The sequence below is a fragment of the Alligator mississippiensis genome, chromosome 2, assembly GCF_030867095.1.
Source record: "Alligator mississippiensis isolate rAllMis1 chromosome 2, rAllMis1, whole genome shotgun sequence".
Taxonomy (NCBI): Eukaryota; Metazoa; Chordata; order Crocodylia; family Alligatoridae; genus Alligator; species Alligator mississippiensis.
In genome coordinates, this window is record NC_081825.1 from 89,259,994 (window position 1) to 89,286,594 (window position 26,601).

At 40.8% G+C, this 26,601-nt stretch overlaps 1 protein-coding gene across 3 annotated transcripts in view; it reads left to right on the forward strand.

Annotated features, from left to right (window-relative positions):
- FSTL5 (follistatin like 5) overlaps positions 1-26,601 on the forward strand; it is a 627,705-nt gene that overhangs the window by 495,181 nt on the left and 105,923 nt on the right. For all 3 annotated transcript variants that reach the window (XM_019481445.2, XM_019481443.2, XM_019481444.2), the window contains exon 8: positions 15,805-15,925. In XM_019481445.2, coding sequence (XP_019336990.1) covers positions 15,805-15,925 — 121 coding nt within the window. The remainder of the gene's footprint in view (positions 1-15,804; positions 15,926-26,601) is intronic.

Consider the following 26,601-nt stretch of genomic DNA (forward strand, 5'->3'; position numbering starts at 1 on the left):
ATAAATCATTTTAATCAATTTCAATACAATTTCATGCATTTGCTTTACCAAAAGATCTGACTGTCATCATCAGACTTGCCAGCCACTCTCAGATTCCATTGATTTTAGTTGATGTAGGTGCCCAGCACTTGCAAATAGCAAATAATCTTTGAAAAACAATATGGTGCATGATGTTTTCTGTCAGCAGCTCTGCCTACTGTAGACCTATTGTAGATTTCTGATTTTTGCCTATTGTCATGGAAAGGTAGGCTATTGAATATTTAGAAAACTTGTGGGTTTGTTTCTCTTGCTGGTAGGAGAAGGTTAAATCTTGGATTAGTGCCATGTGTACTTACTATTTTTTATAGAGAAATTAAATTCCTTTCTGACATGCAGTAGTAGATCATGTAGTTGCCAACATGAACAGAGAGACTGATTACTAAGGAAGTATAAATTGTGAAACTGACATTAACATGAAAAGTGTGAGCAGCATTTATCTGACAAGCCAAGTATACATCAAGGATTATTTTAAAATTCTGCCAGTTAACTCTTCAAAGGTTATCTCTTCTCTCAATGTCCTTGTAAAAACATAGCCAACAGCTATTAAAATAATATGCAAAGAAAACATATTATCAATGTATAGTAGTACTTGCAGGCATTAACTAGGATCAGATGTAGACAGCGCGAATGAAAGTATGAAAAAAGGTTTTGTTATATGTAGTATATTTGCTTAAGTTGCAAGCAAATGGCCGTGGCTTGTGAAATACCAACTTTGTAGCAATGATTGATGCAGTTCTCCCATAAGACATCAGTCTGAACTGAATATTGTTAAGGGACAAATCATTTCCTTATTGATTCAGGTATTCCCACTCTCTCATTTCCATTATTAGGATGATAATTTTTCTATGAAAAGGGGGTAAAATAATCTGATACACTAGCAAGGTAGTACTCTAATGTTACAGCCTTTTACTTTATTTTCTATAAAACAATAGGTACCAACCATTATAATTTCAGTATTACTTTTATTATTTATACATTGATCCACCATCACTGGGACTTTAGTAAGAAATACAGTTTTCATATGATATTATCAAAGAGATATTGATTCAAGTTTTGTGTTTAATAAGACAATTCAATTTAGTGTGAACTCTGCCATCTAAAAATGTATCCTTTAAAATAATGTATGTGTTTTTAAAGCTGTGGCCCATGAGCTTTCTTTCTTTCGTTTTTTTGGTACATTTACTTTTTGTCATATTTGAGCTGAAATATGGAGTTTGAAGAATCAGATGAACATCCTAGACTAATGGTTTAAAGGGTCTAATACTACTAGAGTCATAGATTTAAATTCCATAATAGGACATTTTGTTTGATTAATATTCTTACATAGCACAGGCCATGAAAGTACCGGCTTGAGGGCTGCACATGAAATCAAATGCCTAGGAGCTTCTTCTTGAAGCACTTTGGGCCTGACCTACTGCTGTGTGGTCTCTCGCTAGGGCCAGGAGAAGGGTTCTTTCAAGCCTAAATCACTCATATTAAGAAGGGAAAAGAGAGGGACAAAGAAGTCTATCCAAAATACTGGGTAAAGACAACCCTCCAAAATGCTGTCTGCAAGGACCTCTTCTTTGAAGTGCTGTATATCTGGGGCATATTAAGAGCTATACAGGAGATTGTTAATCAGTTATTAAGTCATGCAAACATTTTCAAAATATCAAATGATGTACTTATTCTGCATCAGGGCAAAGGTAAGATTTATTTTTTTTTTTTTTAGAGAAGCACAAGATAGAACAACCCACTCCACAATAATCAGTAGTCCTACCATTAGGGCAGTCATTTGAGGTACAGTAGATGCAAATTCAGATTCCTGTTCTGATTTATTTTGACAAAGGCCTTGAATCAGTCTCCCACATTCCAGGTAAGTACTAAGCTAAAGAAGCATTTTTCTCCTTGGCACAGTAATTTTTAATTAGTTATATAAAGTGCGACTGTTCCAGAAAGAGAAATGAGTCGTCTATGAACAGACAAAAACCAGTGGATCTCTGAAAAATTCACTTGGAAACTGAGATCCTTTTCTGATGAATGAGACTTTTAAGACCAAAATACTTTTTTTTTTTCCGTTTTTTGGTTTGCTTGTTTGTTTTTAGAAAAGTCTCAGCCACCTCTAGGTCCATCTGTTCCAGAATTCTAGACTTCTGCAGTGCAGATAACTTTGCATAAGAAGGTTTGTACACATTAGAAAAACGCATGTGGTATTTCCTTTATGGTGTTGTTCATTTTGTTTTGTATTTAAAGGAAAGTGTTAATTTCCAGCTAAAAGAAAGGATCAAAAGTTGCAATGGAAACAGGAATTTATAGAAACCAAAAAATACATTTTAAGAAAGCAGTATCATGGTGATGGTTTAACAGCAATCTGACAAAATGACAATCTATGGAATTATGCCAGTCTCTACAGTAATATATAGATTGGAGAATGGTTACTTTATTTACACGTGCACTGCTTACAGACTGGAAGTTGGAGGTGGTGGGGAGCCAAGTGACTTCCAAAGCCATACGTGAGCTAGGACCATGAAGTGATCAAAAAGTCCTTCAGTCTTCTAATATATAAAAGAATTCATTAAATCCCGAGAAAATCACAAATGACTAGTAAATGCACAAATTGAAATTTATGAATGACTGGCTAGCCAAAAGTACTGCTAAAAAGGACCTGGGGGTTATAGTGAGCCATAGTCTGAATATAAATCAACAATGTGCTCTTACTGGCGGGGGTGGGGGGTGGCAATTACATACTAGGCTGTATCAAAAGCAGGGTCACCTGTGAGTCAAGGGAAGTGATCCTTCTGCTGCATTTACCACTGACGAGGTTTCACTGAGATTATTGCGTGTTTTGAGCACTACATTGCAGGAAAAAAATATCAACTGGAAAGAATCTATCAGAGAGCAGCAACAGTGAAACAAGGCTTACGAGGAAAGGGTGGAGGACAGGCTTTTGTAGTCTGGAGAAGAGAAGACTGAGCGGGGATTTGATAACAGTCTTCAAATATGTGAAGAATGGCTATAAAGAGGATTATAACAGACTATTTTCCATGGCCACTTTCCCCACTATGAAGGTGGTTAAACATTAGAACAGAGGCAATTTGGAATATTTATCCTTGGAAAATTCTCAAGAGCAAGGTAGACAAATAATTGGCTGGAATGGTTTAGGCAGTTATGCTGCTGCCTCAAGAATGGGATGTTGGGCTGAAGACCACTTCAGGTTACTTCCAGCCTTATTTTTTTATTAATCTATAAAAACAAATATCATGTTTATGTTGTATTATCAGTAACACAATTACACATAAACCGTTCAACCAACTAAATAATTTTACAGCAAAACTTTATAAGTTAAATTTATCTCTCATGTCCATGAATGCCAAGTCCTCAGAACAGATGGGTACTTAGAAATATTGTTTCCATAATAATTGCTCAATTCCATCTTCTCCAATTAAAAAAATAGCTAATTGTTAACTACATTTTAGATTATAGTAAACTCTGAGTGACCATATTTTTAAAGGAATTTTGGGAAATGTGTGTAGTGCTATATTTTTAGGAATATCATTCCTTTAAATGTTAAAAAAAAAATCTTTTTTCCTTATGTGTGCTGAAGGTGCTGTTGCCAGTTTCTAAATTGCCAGCATAACCTCATGACTTTCTAGTAATATAGCCTATGAATAATTTTTTGAAATATTCAGCAAATGTTAAAATTCACTTTCATTCAAAGATCATCTTTGATAGTGTCTATAGTTATTAAGCTTTTCTTTTCCCTTCCAACACTGTTCACCATATTTACTTTGTTTGTACCACTTTAACAACACTTCTAATGGAGGCCCTTCACCACTTTTTTCAAGCACACTGAAGACAGAGGTCTTAAAAGTGGCAGTCACCCTCAGTTTGGGTTCACTGGGTTTGAAATGTATAGAGTCATAGTAGGCAGGCAGAGCATATGCTTCATAGATTTCATAGAATTCTAGGGTCAGAAGGGACCTATTAGATCATCGAGTCCAACCCCCTGCTCTGGGCAGGAAAGAGCACTGAGGTCAAGTAATCCCAGCCAGATGGTTGTCTAATCTCCTTTTGAACACCTCCAAGGTAGGGGAAAGCACCACTTCACTTGGAAGCCCATTCCATATTTTGGCAACCCTAACCATAAAGAATTTCTTCCTGATGTCTAATCTAAATCTGCTCTTCTTCAGTTTATGGCCATTGTTGCTAGTAACCCCAAGAGGCGCACTGGTAAACAGAGTCTCCTTTATTCCTTGCTGACCTCCCCCCGCCCCACCCCACAATGAGTTTGTAGACAGCCACGCTCTCACTTATCAGCCTTCTCTTGCGGAGGCTGAAGAGATTCAGGTTCCTCAATCTGTCTTCATAGGATCTTACCTGCAGGCCCTCTACCATACAAGTAGCCCTCCTCTGAACACTTTCCAGGTTATCTACATCCCTCTTGAAGTGTGGCACCCAAAATTAGATGCAGTACTCCAGCTGCAGCCTCACCAATGCTGCATAGAAGGGAGGCATAACCTCCCAAGAGCTGCTTATGATGCACCTGCTAATGCAGGAAAGAGTGCAGTTAGCCTTACTTATTACCTCGTCACATTGGCGACTTATGTTCATTTTTACATCGACTATGACTCCAAGATCCCTTTCCAATGCTGTGCTACTTAGAATGGTACTTCCCAGTTTATAGGTGTATTGGTGATTTTTTTTTTTCTCCCCAGGTGCAGCACTTTGCTCTTATCTTTGTTAAATTGCATCCTATTCTGATCTACTCTCTTCCTCAGTCTGTCCAAATCCACCTGAATTTGCACCCTACCCTCTAGTGTGTTTACAATACCCCATAGTTTGGTGTCATCTGTGAATTTGGACAGAGTGCTTTCAACACCTTCATCCAAATCACTGATGAAGATATTGAACAGTACTGGTCCAAGGACAGAGCCTTGGGGGACACCACTGCCCACATCTTTCTAGGTAGAAACTGACCCATCCACCACCACTCTCTGGGCACATCCCATTAGCCAGTTTTCCACCCACCTGACTGTGGAAAAAATCCACATCACCGTTACTTAGTTTACTTGAAAGAATTGGATGCAACACCATGTTGAAAGCCTTTCTAAAATCCAAGTAAATAAAATCTACCTCTACTCCTGCACCTAAGCACTTTGTGACCTGGTCATAAAAGGAGACAAGGTTAGTCGGGCAGGTTCTGCCTGCTATAAACCCATGCTGGTTTCCCCTTAAAATTATATTACCTTCTGGCCTCCCACAAATGTGATCCTTTATGATTTTTTCTAAGGTCTTGCCAAGAATAGAGGTGAGGCTAACTGGCCTATAATTACCCGGGTCCTCCTTCCTCCCCTTCTTGAAAATAAGGACCACATTGGCCCTTTTCTAGTCTTCTGGGACCTGACCTGAGTGCCATGAGTGCTCAAACAGTTCCACCAGTGGTTTTGCTATGGCACTGACTGATTCCTTTAGTACCTTTGGGTAAAGTTAATCGGGGCCTGCTGACTTAAATATGTCCAACCCCTATGTTACCCTGAAGCTGCTTCTTGCTCCCAACGTACTTAAAGAAGGACTTTTTATTACCTTTAATCTTTGTTGCCAGCCTGAGTTCTGTTTCAGCTTCGGCCTTCCTCACTGTTTCCCTGCAAGCGCAAGCCAAGCAAGTATACTCCTCCTTGGTGGCTGCCCCCTGCTTCGACAGCCTGTAAGCCCCTTTTTTCCCCTGTAGGCTCTCCTGGATTTCCCTGCTCAGCCAATAAGGTTTCTTGGCTCTTTTGCCTCCCTTTGTGTACTCGGATGGTACCTTTGTGTGCCTGCAGGATCAGTCCCTTGAGGAACTCCCACCCTTCTTGGACTCCCAAATCACTGATGTTGTTATCCCTCAGTCCCAATCTAACTAATCTCCTGAGCTCATTAAAGTTGGCCTTCTGGAAGTCTAGCACTTCAGCCCTTGTAGTTATTTTTCCCAGCTTTTGCCAAATTATAAATCCTATCAACAGATGGTCACTATCTCCTAGGTTACCTTGTATCTGCAGATCCCCCACCAAGTCCTCCCCTGTGGTCAGCACCAAGTCAAATAAGGCATTTCCCTTAGTGGGACTGCATACCTCCTGTGTTAGGTGCAGGGTCCTGTATGTAGGTTAGGAACCTATGTGAATGGGCAGACCTGGAGAGTACTTCCTGAGGGTACTTTCAGGCTTGCCCAGAGAAGCAGTACATACCCTTAAACAATCCAGTAGAGTGAGTGCTGTTCCCCTTAACAAAGGGGACATTCAACTCAAGACTGTAACACATTCAAACATCTATTTTGTAGTTGTACAATCTTAAAACATTTACATTTATTTTTAAAAAGTGTTTTTCATATTTGCCATGCAATTGTATTTGGAGGAAATGTAGAAACACATAGAAAGACATACGATTATGTTATTGATAGTCTTTATGCAGTAGCACAAAGTATCCTATTTTCAACTTTTCTACCTCTCTACCTTGTTTCTTTGAAGGTATATTTTTTTCAGTTTATAGAAACTGACACATCTTGATAATATGGGGATGGAAGTGGTTAACTGGGTTATTACTGCACATACACACCTAAGTAAGAGAGAGAGCAAATAAATATCAAACTTTGATGCTTGTTTACAAAGACTTTCTGTTAAGTAGTTCTGATTAAATCAACCGCAACAAAGCCGTGCTGGCTGTCCCTCAGAGTGTTGATTTCAGCTAGCTTATTGAGAATGGGTTTTAAAGTATTTTTTCCAAGATCTTTCCATGGATTGAGGTCAAATGGATTGGCCTGTAGTTCCCCAGATCTTCTTTTCTCCCTTTCTTGAAAATAGGCACCACATTGGCCCTCTTCCAATCTTCAGGTACTTCACACAAGTGCCACAACTTCTCGAATATCCTTGCCAGTGGCCACACTATGATATCTGCCAGTGCCTTAAGCACTGTTGGGTGCAATCTTTCTGGACCAGCTGATTTGTGGGTGTTCAGCCTCTCAAGGTGTTCCTTCACAGTCACACTAATGATGGGCATTTATTCACCCTCACCCTGGCCATCCTGCATCATATTAGTTAGGGCAGTCCCTTTGGGCTGGTGAAAAACCAACACAAAGTAATTAGTAAGCAGGTTGGCTTTTTCCTGGGTGTTGGTAGTCAGCTGTTCCATTTGGTTTAGCTGGGGTCCATTGTTACCCTTGTTCTACTTCTGATTTCCCACATATCTGAAGAAGGACTTGTTATTGTCTTTGATTTGTGTAGCTAGTTGGAGTTTGGTTACAGCCTTGGCTTTCCTGGTTTGCTCCCTACAGGTGTGGGCCAGTGCAGAATACTCCTCCTTAGTGGTGTTTCCTGTCATCCATCCTTTATAAGCCTCTCTTTTTAGATGAGTCAAGGGGGTTGCTGTGCCCTTTTACTACCTTTCCTATGGGTTGGAATGGACATCCCTTGTGCTTCTAGGATCACTCCTTTAAGGATCAACCATTCATCATTAACTCCCTTCCCTTGCAAGTCATGGCCTCTCAGGACCTTGACAACAAGCTTCCTGAGCTTAAGGTCAGCTTTCATAAAGTATAGGACTTCTGCATTGCTGACTGACTTGCCAGCTTTGCAATGGATAGTAAAAGTGATCAGCTCAAGGTCACTGACTTCCAGCTTCCCTTCGATTCTTAGATCACTGACTAGATCATCCCCTTTGGCCAGTACCAGGTCCAGCAGCGCCTTACCTCTTGTCAGCCCATAAACTTCTTGAGAAAGGTAGAGCTCATTCACACATGTGAGAAAGTTTTGTGACTGATTGGATTTGGCTGAGTGCTCTTCCCATGAGATGTCTGGGTAGTTGAAGTTGCTCATGACAACCATGCACTACGAGCATGCAGCCTCACCCAGTTCCCTGGTGAATTCATGGTCCAACTCTTGTTTCTAATTTGGAGGTCTGTAGTAGACTCCTACCATTGTATCACCTTCACCATGTTCCCCTTGTATTCTAACCCAGAGGGTCTCCAGTCATCCTCCATGGGTGCCAAGCTCAGCTTGTACTGATGTATAGCTTTCTTTGATAAAGAGAGGTACACCCCCACCCCTTTTTTCAGCATATCTCCTGTACAGGGTATAGCCATCTATACCCATGGTCCACTCATAGGAGAAGTCCCACCGGGTCTCTGTTATCCCTATGAGATCATAGTCATTTCTGTTTAGCAGAAGGACCAGTTCCTCCTGTTTATTCCCCAAGCTCCTGGCATTTTGTTTGCCTCTTTGATGGCTTCTGAGCACTGAGCTGATATTATAGCAAACTGCCCACAATAACTCTCAGATCTCTTCCCTGTGTGGTAACACCTAATGTAGAGCCCACTATAGTGTAGGTATAATTTGGGGAGGTATAAGTTTGGCCCAGGTGCCAAAATCATCTGAATATTTGCCATTTAATTGTCCATTTTCTTAATCATGGTAGATCCTTCTGTAGTTCCTCCCAGTCTCCTTTTTTTCCCCACTTTGCATAATGTTGCGTCATCAGCAAATCTGGCTACCTCGCTACACTCCATTTTTCCAGATCATTTATAAAGATGTTAAACAGCATTGGTCCCAACATAGATCCCCGGGGAACCCTGCTGTTTACTTCTTTCCATCCTGAAAACAGACCATTTACACTCACTCTTTGCTTTCTATCTTTAAGATGATTTCTAATCCATGAGTGGACATTCCCTGTAATCCCATGACTGTCTAATTTAGTTAAGAGCCCCTTATAAGGAAACCTTTTCAAAGTCTTCTTTGGAAATCCAAATATACTTTGTCACCTGGATCACCCAGATTCACCTTCTTATTGACAGCCTCAAAGAATACTAGTAGCATTGTGCGGCATGATGTCTTTGACAAAGCCATGTTGATCCCTCTCCAGCAAATCATGTTCATCCATGTGCTGAACATATATTTTTTTAAACTATTACCATTTCTACCAGTTTTCCAGGAACAGAAGTTAGGTTCACTGGTCTGTAGTTCCCTGCATTGACTCTAGAGCCTTTTAAAAATATGGCAGCCACATTGGCAGCCCAGTCACTTTGGCAATCCAGTCCTCTGATACCAAGGTTGTTTTTAGTGATAGGTTGTATACTACAGTTAGGAGTTCAACAATTTCTGATCTGAGCTCCTTTAAGACCCTAGGGTGAATACCATCAGGAGTAGAAATCATACCAGCTCTACAGAAGTTATAGTAGCCACAAATTTAAAGGGTTAAGGGAAAATTGTAAAAAGAGAGCAGGGTGTCCTAGGCAGTTGTGACAAATGGGTGCAGTGACAACTTCCAGCTGCCATTTTGCTGCCAACATAATTGTTAGGGTAACTGTATTTGGATCTTAGGGAACATTGAATCTGCAGCTGAATAAAAGGCTATAGCCTGTGGCCTGGCAAAGCTGCTAACCACAAGGCAGAATGATATATTAAAAGTAACATTGCAAAATGCTTAGGCAAGCATTTTCCTAACAGTGTTGTAGTGTTATAAGATGTATAGCTCATTGTATAAGGAGAACAGGATACAGCCCACCAGCTACCATCAGGAGATAAAGCAGAAGTAAGACCTTGGAGATGAAGAAGTCAGCAAGAAACAGCAAGTGACTGAAGAAAGCAGAGGTCAAAGTCTTAGTCATGCGCTCTTAGAAAAAGGCATGCAAATGAGTGAAATGCATAGGCAATTCCATGCTAATGAAACAAACAATAAACAAAAGTGGCACTTGAGCTAGGAGGAAATATGGGTGGAATAAAGGAGGAACAAAGGTGGAGTAAATGTTAATGAGTATGAACCAAGGTGTATAAATGTGAAAAGAACTAATGTTCGGAGCAGTTTCCCAGTTTGTTGTAGCTGGACCAAACCTGTCTCCATTTTGAATAAAGCTGTTGCTAGCAATGTGTGCTGGTGTTTGATCTCTGAGCAATTGGATCATTGTCTCCCTAGTTGTTGGGCACTGTATGTAGTTGCGGTCTAACAATACTTATGTACTGAGGCAGCAGCTGTCCCCCAGCTCCCTCCACCACTCAAGTCAACACTTGAGGCAGCTGCCCCAGTCACCCCACCCTAGTTCTGCTACTTAACTAAGGGAGATGCTAACTAAAGAAGATAGAATTTCTCATGTTAGATGTCCTTGCTTTAAAAGCAAAGGGGGCTTTAACTGATTTGTATGGCAGTGTCACATTATTACTGCTATGTAGGAATAAGGGTCCAGTAGCCTCTGTCCATATAATCAAATGCATCTTAAAGTTAGTGACTCTAGTCCAGTAAGATGTGTATTGTATTCCAGGCTATTACTAACAACTGTAGATTGCAGGTATAACCAGGACAAGGTTCAACTTGTAAGGTTTTGTAAAAGGTATATTGCATATTTTAACATAATTTTGGTTATTTTCTTTCTTTCATTCAAAAAGGTCCCCACCATTTGGTAACAGGAATTGGGCAAATCCAATAAATGTGGTGTACTAAATCTCTGAGAAATAATTCTCTATTCTTTGATCAAAACCTAATACAAAAACAGTAGCACTGCAGTAAATCCCTGAAGCATTCTTTAGTTCACAGGAGCAACAACAAGTGACGGAAGGAAAACAGTTGGACGGACTTATGTTTTAGCAAAAAGTAATAATATCCAGATTTTTTAAAAAGTAAACAGAACAACTAAAATAAAGTACACAGCATGGAAAAATACCTAGGCAATTAAAGAAAGCAGCAGACCATTAACACCATAAAATAGTGGGAACCATTAAAGCTGGTTCTACTCTGAAGTGTGAGTCTAAAATTCTGAGAATGCATTTTATTTGATATTGAACATGTACTGTTTAAAAAAATTATAGATTTTTTTTCTTACCTACTGTCCTACAAGGTCCCCTGGGCTCTGAGAGTCGAGCGTGAGTTTGCTCCCTCTCATGCCTCATCACTAGCAATAAAGTATTAACAGGCTAGATTGGGGCAGGCAATTATTTCAGGCGGGGGGCTGCTTACCCAGTTTTGGCAAGCTATTGAGGGCTTAATGGGTAGCCCTGCCCCTTGACAGGTGCCCCACCCCCTGGTCACCATCTTGGGGCCAATGCCCCAGTGTCTTGGGACTAATGTCCCAGGGCCAGCACTGGTGGGGCCCAGAGCAGGGTGCAGGCTGGCAGGGTTCTGTGGTGCCAGGCTGGGCTGCAACCAGCAAGGAGAGGGGGGAGCTGGCCCAGCTCCATAGAGCCCCTGATGGCCGGGACCCTGTACCACTGCCACCCTGCTTTGGGCCCTTCTGGCGCTGGCCCTGGGACACTGGTGCAGGCCCTGTGCTCCCTCACCCGCTCACTTCCAGTGTCCCCCCAGCCATGTGGTACAGGTGTGGGGGGGTACCGCACAGATCCGACCCTCTGCTCACCGGCAGGAAGGAGCTGGTGTGGAGCATGGGGAAAAGTGGCCCCTCCCCCACCCCATGGCTGGCGCTCTCTGCTGCAGCTGCTCACAGCCTGAATGAGGCTCTCCTGAGCAGGCATAGGCAGCCCCACGTCAGCTGCAAGTGGCTGCCGTGCAGGGCATCAGGCACGGGGTGAGGGAGGGGCTGCTTTCCCCCACTCCCCGCATTCAGCACCAGCTTATAACCTGACCCTGCTGCCAGCCTGGGCCCTGTGCCAGCTCCGGGCTCACCTGTCAGGGCTGTGCCACAGTGGGAACAGGTGTGGCTCCCCCACTTGCCAGGCCAGGGTGTGTTTGCTGCTGCTGCCTGCCTGGAGCTCACGTGCTGGGCAGCACAGAGGCAGCGGTGGCAGCCTCACTGCAGCCTACTATAGCGCAAGCACCAGGTGGGCAACAGCAGCAAATGCTGCCCAGCATGGCAAGCAGGGAGGGGGCTGCAGGTGCTGCTGCCACGGTGCAGCCCTAACAGGCAAGCCTGGAGCCGGCGTGGGGCTGGGTTACAAGCTGATGCTGAGTGGGGGCAGGAAGCGGCCCCTCCCCCGCCCCATGCCTGATTCTCCATGCTGCAGCTCCTCGTAGCCCACATGTGGCTGCCTGTGCCTGCTCAAGACAGCTCAGCGTGGGCTGTGAGTGGCTGCAGCAGGGAGCGCTGGCCATGGGAGGGGCCGCTTTTCCCTGTGCTCCCCACCAGCTCTTTCCTTGCCCTCCCCCACCCTTACCTGAGTTTCCCATGCCAGGCCAGCCACGTGGTCCCAGGCCAGAAGCCCCTGCTGGGGTTTCCAGCTGGTGGGGCAGGGCCGGGCAGGCCCTGCTGTTGCAGGAGCCCACCGAGGATTCCCCTGGGTCCTACTGCCTCTGGTTTCTGTAATTTTTTTACATGAACCAAGGACAGATACATTTTAATTTTCAAAAAAAATGTAGGGGCCCCACAGGCTAGATACAATGGCTTCACAGGCTGGATCTGGCCCGTGGGCCATATTTTGCCCACACCTGGGCTAGATGATACATTTTTTATCTCCAAGTGTTAACCTTCTTTTCTTCATTACCCATTGAAATTGCCATTAGGAGCTTAAATACCCATATTTCAGATTTCCCTTCCCATTCTGTTTCACAAATGAAGAGTTTTACATTTCAGGTTAGTAAATTGGGGAAGAGTTCCAAGCGTAGTAGAGGTTTTCTAATTCTGGAAGAAATGGTTTATCAATTTGGAGCAGCTCTGCCTCACATACTGAGAAAGCACCAGTATAAGTCAGGGAAAATGCATATCCTAATTCACTAAGGGTTTTGTAAATAAACAGACAATTTTCCTAGATGCAATTCTAGATGAACTCATTATGAAGCATTTGAACTGTGTATTTAGGCTCTTTTATTGTGCCCCTCAATGATTAATAATACCTAGTTCTTCATTATGATATATTCTAGGGCTTCTTGGATAATCATTACATAATTGTCTGACTCGGATTAGCTGCTTATACTGGGTAATTATGTCTTTGATCAATTGCTGTACAAGGATATGCTTCCGTTCTGGTATCAGCGTACTCTGATTTCTCTTTGCGGTTGCATAAAATATATTGGTTGTTTAAGTACTTTGAATGGTGCTCACTAATGTTGTCCTCTTAACTTGACTATATTTTGGAGAAAAGTTGATGTCAGCATTTTTAATAAAGAAATGTAGGATGGAAATGACCTCCCATGTCCATTTTCCTGTAAAGTTGGGCAAATCTTTAATAGACATATGTTCAAAAGGTTCCACAAAATATCCAATCTGCACTATCAAATACCAGCTGCTAGACATTTTTGAGAAAGAACTTTTTTGTTCAAATTAACTTTATTGCTATTTCCCGTATCTATGTACAGTATTAGGACTGTACAAAGCTTCAGCAGCTGGTTCAATTTGGCGGAGATTCAGCCCAATTCAGCAGTTGGATCTCCAAATCCAAATCAAATTGGGAGACCAATTAAAAGGTCCAAATTGAATCGGAAGCCTTCACATTGATTCAGAAAAGATTTGGCCCTAATTCGGAGATTTGGCCATAGACTAAACAGGCAGGAGTCCTCACCACTCTGGAAACAGCTGCCTCCAGCTGGTAAGTCTGTTGTGGTGGGTGGAGTGGGGAAGGAAGGGGCATGGGAGGGCAGATCAATGGCCCCACAGCAAGGGAGGGATTGGAGCTGGGACAAGTTGTCCAGCTGAGGCACAGGGTGGGTGTGGGACTCAGGGAGAAGGGTTCCCACCACTGTGCACCACCAGTCTGGGATGGCATGAGAGTGGGCATGTGCTTCTGGATCTGTGCGGTGTGGACTGGGCCAGGCTGCACTCCGGGTGGCAGAAGGTGTTGGGAGCAGAGGCTGTGCCCTCCTTTCATTCACCCAGCTTCCCCGCACCTTCCGGACAAGCCATGGCTTCACCCCAGCTGGGCGAGCAGCAGCAGGGCATGGCAATGGGTGCATGCACCCTGATTGGGGAGGGACTGGCGGCAGGGGCTATGGAGAATTTTAGGCTGGCTGCAGCCCCCCATAGCCCCTGCTCCACTGTGCTCTGTGGGGCAGGCAGAGCCAGGGCTGTTCTCCAGGCTGTGGCTCGGGCTAGCCACTCAGAGCACAGCCCGGGCCCCACCTGCCCCGCAGAGCACAGCTCAGGGGCAGGCAGCTGGAGCTAGCCTCCCAGAGCACTGCCCTGCCCAACCCACCCTACACAGGTTTGGGGGCACACGCCCATTCCCATGCCCTCCTGGATCGGTGACCCACAGTGGTGGGAGAACCTCTCCACGAGTCCCCTGTTCCCCCGCCCCAGATGGGCGGCCTGCAGCCTCAGCCCCAATCCCTCTCTCATTGTGCAGGCATTGATCTGCCCCCTCCCATGGCCCTTCCCCCCCCCCCCGCCCACCACAACAGATTTACCAGCTGGAGGCAACTGTGTCTAGCGTGGTGAGGATTCCTGCCTGTTTATTCTATGGCTGAATCTCCCAATCAGTGCCAAAACGCCTTATCCAAAACAGGTAAATCGAATCAGGACAGTGATTTGAATCACTGAATCGAATCACTGTCCCTCCGAATCAGCTGAATCCGAAGCAAATACTTGCCACTTTGCACAGGCCTAGTATGTATATCTGTGTGTGCTTTTTATATCTCTATCTCTATCTCTCTATTTATCTATCTGTGTATGTGTGTGTGTGTGTGTCTATATAGACAAATAGATATAGATATATATAAATAAAACACACCAGGAAGAACCTGTTGTTTTACTAAAAGTGTGCACAGTGTAAACATAAATAAAAAGAAATAAGAAATTATATGATCAGAGAAAATAATGGCAGATAATGTTGTAGAACAAAAGTAACCTAGCAGGACTTTGAACACAGTAACTGAAAATTCGTAGGGCATATGAAGAAGATGCATTGGGAAATGAATATTGTATTAAAGTTACCACCATAGAAAATGAAAAATAATGCAAAGAAAAACTGAATATGTATGAGTAGCTATTTTATTGTGAGTCTGCCTAATAACTACCATGGCAGTTAACTTCTAAATTTGAAATTCTATCTTATTAGTAGAAATAATGCCTTACACTTAGCATTTAATTTCAGTGAGCCCAAGGTCAGATGCTTAGACAGGACATGCACAAAGCAATAGATGGATAGACAAATAGATAGATGGATAGATAAATAGTTCTGATGATTTATTTAGTCTGTAAGGTGCAAATCTATCCTGTCTTTTGCCTGACTTCAGACTAACATGGTTAACTGCCTCTCTCTAGATGCAGTCTGTCAATGTTGTTGAGACTGAACCTATGTTCTAACTCTGTACCTTAATGCTGTGGAACCTGTTTTCTGATTAAATATGTTTTTGAAGGTAGAATTTAAGTGAGTCCAAAGTTCATTAAAAAGTGTGTGTGTTTGTGTGTGCATGTGTGTATTAAAGTTTCTAAGTATAAATAGAAACTGAATTTTGCAATACAGTATTACAGTTAAACTGGACAGGGCTTGCTTCCCACCTCCTTCCTCCTCTCCCCCTCCACTTCATTTGAAGAGAGATACAAAAGTAACATCCCCCTATTTGTTACTGTTGTTAAATAAATCAATCGAGACAATCTAGGTGAAATTAAAAATATTATTAGCATAAATGTTTAATGAGTTTTACAGATTTATTTTTAATAAATGTGATGTGCAAAAGGAAAATACAAAACTATAACTGTATTAAAATCAAATTCTGTCTTCATTAATACCAACCAATATCCAGAGCATCATTACCTTTAGAATATTTTGCTTTGCAAAGTAGACACTTGATATTTGCAGCACAGGTTTGTTGCCAAGATGAAGAACACGATTATTGTAGTGCTGTTAAGGTAATTATGATCACCTTGTTTTTAATCTTTCCCTATAGGATTTTGGAGATGATGGGTCCTTGTACATTACTAAGGTTACCACTACTCACATGGGAAATTACACCTGCTATGCTGATGGCTATGATAAACTGTATCAAACTCATATTCTCCAAGTGAATGGTAAGGAAAGATGTTCTAATTACCAGCTCATAGGAAAGTGGCTGGATTTTATTCGGTAGCCTTGTTCACTTTTTAAATTTTATCTTAATTGGTAAACATAAGCGCAGATGCTGGTAATACATTTTTATTAATAGTTTGCCTTCTATAAATAAGCTTGCAGAAACAAAACAAACATTACATTATAAACAAAATGTAATAGCATTTGTAGTTATACATAAATAATACGTATTTAAAAAAATAAGACAGGTCCACAGTTTATTTGCTCTATATTCTGAACTCTTAATACCGTTAAGTATTGTGCGTTGTTAGCATGCCATCTGTAGAGCAATAAGTATTTATGAGAAAAAAGTTGCTTTGAATAGAAATTTAATTATTGTACTGCATGAACTATGAACAACACTTTTCTAGCTCTCTTGCTTTGCCAAAAAAAAAAAAAAAAGTGAAAATGTTTGTAATATTTTCAGTTTCCATGATACTTAAACTCATTTTCCAGACAAGAGTCCAAAGTACTAGGTTGTCATAAATCTCAGTGAGACTTTCTGGCTGCTTATTAACTTAAATATCAGGCTACCTACATTGGTGCCTAAATATGGTTTTAGGAGCACCAATTTAGGCTTCTGATTGTTATAAGTGATAACATATTCAAGGCCTTTGTAAGGATATAAAGGAGCCTATCTTATATTGTTCACACATGCAAAACCCCTACCTCTGATTTTTCTTTCAAATGATTTCTGTTAGTCATCCACTTCCCCTGTCAAACCATACCTGGGGGTTCCACCAGGCTCTTTTCTTTTTACCTCCTTTCTCTGTTACATAAGAACATAAGAAATATCATTTACTGAGGAGGAACATAGATGCATCTTGCCCAGTAGCATGTTTCACACCGTGGCAGATGCTGAGGAGGAGAGTGAACAGGGCAAGTCCAGAATTGTCCCCTACATTGCTTCTCTCCCATTGCAGTTTCCATGATTAAGAAGCTGAGAAAGTTTTGATTCAGAGGCTGCTCCCCTATTCTAGCTGAGTTTCTGAAACCAGTGGCTCCAATATCTGGATGGCTGTGCTAAATGCCTGCTTTTTCTTCAGAAATCAACTTTGTTCCTTCATTCTTTGTTACTGTTGAAAGCACCATTGACTAAGGAAAAACTCTCTTGTTCACTAGTACTATTTCATCCCTCATGTCCATTAGTGCTATGTCCGTAACCTGTCACTTCTTCTCTCATATATGAAATACCCCCTGTCGCCTTTTCCAGGCAGAAATGATTCTCATCCAGGTTCTCACTATTTCCTCAGGTGACTGCTGTGCTTGCCTCCTTCCTTGCTTTATCTGAAATATACGTTTGTCCCTCCTCTTCATACAAAATACAGATGCCCAGATTATTTTCCTTGCCCGTGTCATCTAGACTGTCTAACTTAAGAGGATGTCTAACATAATGAGGGGCTTTCCCACAGTATAAATAATTGTATACTGCTGTTCTAAATGTGTGACATTTGGACTCGATTCATCCCTCTTTACTGAGACGAAACTGTTGAAATAGATGGAAGTTTTGCTTACAAAAATGAAATGTCTAAAGTTAGTTGTTTTCATACACTTCTGTGAAATGACAGGATTAATTCATTAGTACTATGTTATTATTTATTAGTCATTTAGACATTATTAGATATGTACATGGTGCAAAAGGGAAGAGCTGCCTGTGCTACTACTTTCCACTGTCAGATAATTTAAAGCTTCCCGTACAAATAGACAGGTCCATATCTTCTCTGGCTAGACAGCTGCTGCTCCAAGAGTCAGCACTGGTGTGACCCCTTCTGACACCAGTCTGGATACTTTTTAATTTTCTTCAGCTTTAGGTTCTGTTTAAAAAAAAAAAAAACAATCTTTAAAAACTCAATTGACATTTAATGCTTAATGCCTTCACACTACTATGCTATCTAATGTAATGGCAATGTTATATACTGTAAAATGCACTTGCATAATTATTTAATCTGTTTCAGCATTATCAAATGAGATGGCGTTCTGCTTAAGCCATTAGAATGTGCATGTCAGTTAAATGGGGGAGGGGGCAGCATTAAGCTTTAAGCACTGGTCAGATGTACAGCACGTCTATAAATTATATCTGTACATCTAAGCAGTAATGTTCCTAAATACAGACACAATGGTCAGTACTTACAGGCCAGGATAATGGCTAATTAATATAATGACACTTGTATTACAGAGGAGTCAAAAGGAAGGTTAATGAGATAATGAGGCTTAGTTGATCTTAAAGATCTAATGTGAAGGTACTATGAAGACACTTTAATTAGATTTTAAACACTTTTGCAATATGCATGCGTGTGCGTTAATCCATATTGTCTCAGAAGTGTTTTTCATGTAATTTGTATTCACTGCTTAGGCCAATCCTTCTACATTTTTTATCATGTTATACTTTGGCTTATTTTGTGACTCTGCCAGGATTAAACTCTGATTGTTTTTTTACTATCATAGCTTTGAATATTAAGTAACAATAATTAGCTTTTCAGTGAAGACTTTATTCAAATAATAATGCAGATAATTACTGTAAAAAAGTCACACTTTATGGAGAAGAAATATATTCCTGAATTTGTATGTGAATAGTGCTTTCCATAAGAGTTGTTTAACCCATTTTAACCCTTTTCTCATACATATTGTGAACAGACAACTCAGTACAAAGTAGTGCTGATACAGTAATAATTATTTTAATAATTAATGCTACTTGAAATGTACATAACACATTTTATCCTCATTAGCAAATACTGATAGTTAATAAAGCAGAGTGTATTTGAATTCTTGGCATTGAGCATACAATTGATTCTTTTCGAACAAAGTGGTACATGGGTCGACGCTTAGTCTACATTGCACAGGATTGGGTCCTTTGCATTAAAAAGAATTCTGCCAAAGAATATTTCCCAATGACATGGGTTTTATATAACATGAAGGCACGAGATACCAGGCTAACTCATATATTCAACAAAAATAACCAAAGATTGTTTGGTTGCCCAGTGAAGGTGTGATTCAGGGAAACCTTGGGTGAACACTGGAGTCCTTTTTGAAAATAGAGAATTAGTCTCAGCTATATGATCTGACCCAAAAAATTAGTCTCCATGATTTTAGGAAGGTAAAATATGAAATGGCAAATCTCATTCTTTTGTTCAATACCTTTCTTAGATCTTTAAAAATATTCATTTTCCTCCAAATATTTCTGAGGTTTGGTGCTCATGAAGTTAAGGGACTAATGTAACTATAGAATAGAGATTATATTATTTAGATGTTGGAGTCTGACATGTTTCTGTGATGATAGCAATAATGTTAATAAAAAAAAACTCCCTTGTTTTGTTGACATGAGCTATTGTGAAAATCATGAATACAGAAAGCCTGAGCTAGGATAATGCCTGGGGGAATTGATGGCTTTAATAATGCTGTAGACAAAGGATCACCAGCCAGTTCACTAACCCATTAAATATTTATAAAATCAACCCTATAATTTTTCATTGAAATCTTATTTTATTGACAAAAGAACACACACCAAATAGAACAACACAAATGCATTGGTGAGTCATTGGTACTTTAAAGATATTTGTATTCTTTTCCTCAAGTTTATTTCTAACCTTTCTTCTTACAGCAACTGTATGAATAATCCGTGGAAAAATAATGGCAGAATTCCTCAATATGAAATAGCAAATAATGCCAGCAGCAAAGACAAACTTTAAAAAAAATCACTTTCTAACATTTGGGCTGTTTTACTCATGAGTAAGCTTATGATTTACCTCAGATTCATCTTCTGTTTTCTGCTAAACTTAGACAATTGCAGTGGCCCAGCAGTTTATCACAAATGTGATAGAAACTCTGCTTCAAACTGCAAGCAAATTTCCCAATAGTTAAGTTGCCATATTTACCCCAAACCAAAGAAACTTTGCATTTTAGATCACCTCCCCCCCTATAATTGATTCTATACATGGAAAATTATAAATTATAACACATTTATAGTTTTCCATGTATACCATCTAATTATTGCAGGGGTGGAGCAAGGTGGAGGGCAAGGAGACAGACGTTTGCTCCCCTGCCTGCCCCCATCCCCTGCCGTCCTATGGTTGCCCCTACCTCTTCTGCTGCCTGCCCCGTATCACTTGCCCCCTGCATCTCCCTCTGCCTCTAACTGAGCCCCCCCACATCTGTCTGTGGTGCCTGGGGACAGGCATAACATTACTATGATACAATCTATGCTTCTTTATTAATGCAGATTCTGCTTTATTTTAGCTGAAAGTATTTATTAAAGCCCAGTGTGGAAAATAGTTTCATTTTATTTTTGTTGTTCTCAGCATTACATGAGTGTGATATCATTAGAACAATGTATAGTAATCATAGGCTTCAAATCATGTTCCAACCACAGCTGACACACGAGCCCTCAGAAATACCCTGGGAAAAACTGATTGTGTAGATAGCTTAGCAGTAGTTCATTTGCATTCTTTTTTTTTTTTGATTAACTGTTTAATTACCAGGTTATTTGAGTACATTTAGCTATTCTCATAGTTCTATTTTCTCCAAGCACGCAGATGCTAATCTTGTTCAATACTGATAGCAGTTTTGTGCAGAACATCTAGATGAGGTTGGATCTTTATTTAGACCTCAATTCTTCTCTCATATCAAATGATTAGTTAGGGATATCATCGCACAGATTTTGCCAAAGGGCAATCATAAGGATTTGACAGTTCTTTTAGAAAGCGAACCCATTTTTATATGTATATGAACATCAAGGATTTCATCTGTTGTGACAGCATTTAGGAGAAAAGGTAGAAAGGAAGCAAATACTGCCAGAAAACCATTTAACCAAGTGGTGTATTAAGTTATTAGGTAATGCATAACATGGGGATTTTTATTCCTGATCACAAGTGTTGATGCAGAATAACGGTAGGCAGATGAAGCTGACTTCTGGACAAACTCCCACTTAGAAGGATGTATTATTAATTTAAAGGAAAGAATTCAGAGTCCAAACCTTCGCTTAATGTAAAGCAGTGAATCTACTCAGATTTACATCATTTAAGGAATTATCCATTATATTTAAATATCTTCTTACATCCAAGTTAGATATTTCTCTTTAACTGTAAAAGAAAACTGATTCAGGTCCAATTTTAGAGACCCAAATCTATATGTTGCTATAGGGTCTCTATTTAGGCTTCAGTGCACCTAAAACAATGATGTTTTGCCTCAGAAGGGTGACCCAAATTGAAAGGGGTAGGCACTTGAGATACCCATATCTCAAGAAGACGCTGGAGAGCTCTGGGCTGGGCGTGATCTAGGCGTAGTTATGCCTATTCTCTACCAGGGGTATTTCCCATGCTCCTGCCCCTTTTTTCTGCTCTGTGTGTTAGGGTGTTTTAAGCTTCCCCAGAGGCACTGGGTATTGGCTACAACAAAGCCTGAGGACTTCAAATGGGGTGTGTCATTTCTCTTGCTAGGAGCAAAGCTATAGGTTCCTGGGTAGAGGGTCTTGCCCCTCTGCTCCAAGTCAGACCAGTCACCATATTTGGGGTCAGGAAGGAATTTTATCCCATGATCAGATCAGTGTGGACTATGGTGGTTTTTGCCTTCCTCTGTAGTGGAGGGTGTGGCACTTTACCTGGGACCTCCTGAGCATATATTGATTACATTTTATAGAAACAGGATGTGCCATGCTTCCCCTGCTTTACCTGTGGCAGGTTAGGGTGTTGGGTCTATGTTGTGTCAGGATTGAGGATAGTTTTATGCAGAGTTTAGATTATGGTTTTTGTCACAACCCAAGGGTGTGATTTTTGTTTGTGTTAGCTTTGGCACTGCTAAATTATTTTCCCGCCGTTTGTAGCTTTCTTTGAAGGGTGCATTTCTTCGTTGCAGCACAGAAATGCACGTTGCAAGGAGTTCCCGCCATTTGTATTTAGATTCGTGCCCCACTATTGGTCAGTTCTAAATTATTCCTGCGTGGCGGCTAGCGATTGGCTTGCTAGCCGTATAAGAGGCTTGAGTGGTTTCCACCCAAGTTGGAGGACTCCACGAACATCAGGAGGAGGAGACTTCACGTCTCGTGAAGATCTCTAAGCGCTGCAGAGCCTATTGGACCCAGCGTGAATATCAAGAAGGCAACAGGGGTCTGATCAGCCTCTCGCCTCTCCCCGTCGCCGAACGATCCGTCGACGTACCCTTCCCGGTGCGCAAGTTCCACGGAGCCTCGAAAACTTCGTGTGAGTGAATCCAGAGCTCTGTCCAAGTCCTAAAACTAGGATTTAAGCGACGTATTCCTGGAAGCTTTCCAGCCTGCACCGCGACCATCTACGGTGTAAGTAAACAATCTTAAACAACCATTAAGCGTCCGTGCCTAATTCTAGCATGCCGCCTGCCTTCCCCAACCCGGCGTGTCTGGGCTGCTGGCCACAGCCCACCACATGAAAAAAAGGGCCTCAGATTGCTCCCGGCCCGCACAGTTTTATGGGATGATTTGGATAGGGATGATCCTGCCACAGGCAGGGTGTTTGGATTTGATGACCTCTAGAGGCCCCTTCTAGCCTTACTTCTCTATGACTCTCTATATAGATCATGGAGACAACTAAGTGCCTCTGCAGAGTAATGAATTCAGGCACTAAGCAGTTTTTTGTCTGCTGAATCAAGATGGATCTAGATCAGCAGTTCCCAAATTGTGGTATGCATACCACCAGTAGTACGTAGACAATTTGTGAGTGGTATGCGGCAGGCCGGCAGGAGGGGCTGTGCCACACACAGCCCAGCCCCAGCCTGCTACACACAGACAGGAACGTAGCACTGCGTGTGCAGCAGCACCAAGCAGGTGGCATGAGGGTGCTCCACTGTGGGGCTAGCCAGTAGGAAAACCCGTTAGTAATTACAAGTGCATTGCTGTGGAGTAAATAACTGCTATAGGATAGTACTCATGTCTAACAGTACTATCTTATGACAGAGTTAATTTAATTAATTTACTCTATCCTAATAGCATCACATATCTGGATGGTGATGTTTTACTGCACAGCTAATTAATCAACTTTGTAGTAAATATCTCACATAGATGCACACGCTAAGTGCTATAGCATGCATGTCCTTACAGTTGTTCATGGAACATGTTCATATACTCTGTTCATAAGCTCTCCCTCTAAAATATCCAGGCGAGACACTGTCAAAGACAGAATATTAGGATAGATGGACCATTGGTCTGGCCTATTATGGCAGGCCTTATGTTTTTATGTTCTTAACCTTTGTGCAAATAAAGTTAGTTATGCAAAAGTCCTTATGAAGCACATAATAAAGGACCTCAAGCAGATCTAAGCCAACTTAATTTTTCATTTGATCAAAAACTAACCAAATAACTAACGAAGGTTTTTTTTGTTTTGTTTTGTTTTTACCTAAGAGCATGCCTCATTTGCACAGTTCTTAGGGTGCCTCACATTCACTTCCCAGGTTCTGAAAAAAAATATTCATAATTAAGGAATACATTATAATCCATTACAACCCAACATTGAGATATAATTTAGTTTTTGTTTGTTTGCTTTCGTTTTTCCTAACTTCCTAGGATCTATTAAAATAAAAATGCAAAATATTCTATTAATAAATGATTATGCTTTCCTTTAACATATTGTCATTAAGGTTTGAACACAGGATGAGTCTCAACACTGCAACAGAGACCACTACCAGATGGGCTAAACAACTGCAGAGAAGAATGTTTAACTCAGTAAAACAGAGAAAAATGCAATGCATTCTTCTTTCAAAAGCTTCTCTAAGTCTATTTCAACCATGCAATTGGTCCAATAAAATATATAGCTCACATATATAATCAAAATCCTTGCTTCTCATATATTTTCTTGACTGCCATGTCTACAGCATCATGCCAACACTACCATAAACATATATGCAATTTATTTACAGCATAGCCAAGCATATATGTCTGATATACTCTTTCTGAGAGGCAGTATATGTCTAAGATAGTGAGATCTGAGTTTTTACTATTATAGATATACATTCTATTTCAAGCTTTTATATTAAGCTGTCAGTGGGATTTGAGACTTTGTTCAATAATAAGTTTTTCAAAAGTACATAATTACTAAGCCTTCATTAAACATGGTGAGTTTACAATTTATTTTCTCCTGGTCAGAAAAAAGTCAATATTAATATATCATTTTATACATATATCTTAAGCAGTGCAGGTAGCAACACCAATATTATGGTTTCTGGACACTTTGGGCACTTATACACATCCTCTGGGAGGTGGGGTGGGGCGGTGCTTTAATTAAAGCGACTCTGAGAGCTGCTCTAATTAAAGCACCTGGGGCAGCACATATATCAGCTAAAAAATGGTGGCAAGAGGCACTTTAAGTCAAACTTTTTGAACAAGCTTTACTTAAAGCACCCCACCACCATTTTTTGCACCCAGGGATGCTGATACATGTGACGCCGGAATCTGCTGGAGTCTGCTCGATTAATCAAGACTGCTCTGATGCATTGTAATTACAGTGCTTCGGAGCAGTCTCAGTGTATATGTATAGGCACCCTTTCATTATAAGATAATGTTTTCAGTAGTTTATAAATTTAACTGCTCAAAAGGATATTTTCCACACTGGTTATCCCAAGGGTTGTTTTTCTTTTCTTTTGTTTTTACTTTTTGGATTTTTTCTGAAATTCTGATTAAGGAAAAATACACAGTAAATTATTCCAACCATTTTGTTGAAAAGCTCGTAAAAACCTGTCATGGTACCCGGCACATGGCTTTTCTTGTCTCTCCAAAAATATCTTTCAAATTTTGCCACATGTAAGCCTTTGAAAAAATATCTCCTTACACGTTCTTAATAGAGCTGTAAGGATTTGGCAGCTAAATTCTCTAAACATTTTTTGTACAATCAGCATGCTATATCTCAAGACTACTAGGAACTGAACCATAGTTTTTTCTTGCAGCTGGGCCTGACAGCAGTTGGTAGCAGATGTGGTGCTGATTGCTGAGTGAGGACAAGGAAATTGTCACTTCAGTGCTACTTGTAATTCTTCTGTTGATGTTCAGGCAGCATGGAGAAAAAACGCATGGGATTCAGATGCCGAGCAGACAGAAACTAAAACTGAGGTTAAGAATAAGCAGTAGAAGGAATAGATTGGGACTGGAAGAATTGAAGAAAGACACAAACTGGGTATGGGAGTAGGGGATTTTGGAAGAGGAGCCTGTGAGCTTCTAATCAAGGGGGACAAAAGGAAAAATGAAGGTGGCATGGGATGTAGTGGTGGGGAAATACTGATAATGAATAAAGAGACAAGGCAGAAAGGCTGACAATGGGAGGATGCACAGATGGGATGACTAAACATGAGGAACTGAGACCAGTTAGGTAGAATTGAGGAAAAGTGTGGGTACCAAAATCAGGGTTGGGGAGACGGAAATCAGATGATGAACATGCCAGGCTGGGGGAGGTAGAATGGGAGTGGATGAGCAGGGAGACTGTGTTGGAAAACCCAGGAAGGACTGACACAAGAAGCCATGGTAGAAAAGTTTGAGACATGATCAGGGAGAATTAGAAGAGGGATAAGGAGGTGAGGAGTTGGAGTCTGGGAAACTTGGGGTGGTGGAAGAAATAGTAATGGGGAAGGTTGCAGATAGCATATGAGTGGAAGGAGTTAGGCTTGTGTGGAACAACAGTAGAAGGGCTTCTGCCCACAAAAATATATTCCCTTCCAGAACCTGGAATGGTACCCAAGAGTCCTGAGATTCTTCTCCTGTCAGTAAAAAACTAAGAATCCCATCTTCTTAATTTTCTTTTAATATAGCTTTGTATTTGTGAGTGAGCCAGTGATTGAGTTTCAGAAATAAAAATCAAGTTTAAATTTTATTGAGAAATAGGTCTTTCATTTGTTCCACATTGATTGTTCAGAAAGCCCTTTATCTATGTAGTCTATGTATACTAGGGTTAAAAAACCTTTGAAAACTCTGATTTGACACACATACTGAGGTGCAATACACATAAGTATGCAGAAAGCTGAGGCTTTTCTATATGAACAATACTGAAATGTGATAATGGGCTAGGACATTTCTTCTGAATGTTTGGGTAACTTTTGCAAATACTAATTCTCATGCCAAGACCATCATTGTTAATATTTGATTTTTATCTTGTTATACTTTTTTCATTTTCAACTGTTATTTCATTTTCAATTCAGCTGTATTATATAGACAGCATTTAAGCATTCCATGTTTTTTTAATTACATTGGAAAAAAAACTTTGGGGAATGGGAAGTATTTTTCTTTAACCTTCATTACAGCTTGTTTTTCATTTAGCAACAACCTCAAGGTTCCTTCTATTCAATGCATAATTACAGATAAGATCACCAATTACTTGGCTAAAAATCTAATTAGTGAGCTTGGGAAATCTTGCTTAATCATTGATTACCAATAGGAATATGTCCATTGTTATATCACATGTCCTCTATCTGCCAATACAGGCATGTTGCATAGCAGATTTTTCATTGTTAAGCATGCATCGTAACAAATTTACAAGGCCTAGAAAAGTGCTGCTGATTCTCTCTCTCTCTCTCCCCCCCCCCCCCCAATGCAGTATAAAGCAACAAATTAATTTGTTCTATACCTCTGGCAATTGATGGTTTGGCACTATGAGTTGCATGAAAAACTGTATAAAAATCTATATGTACATACATA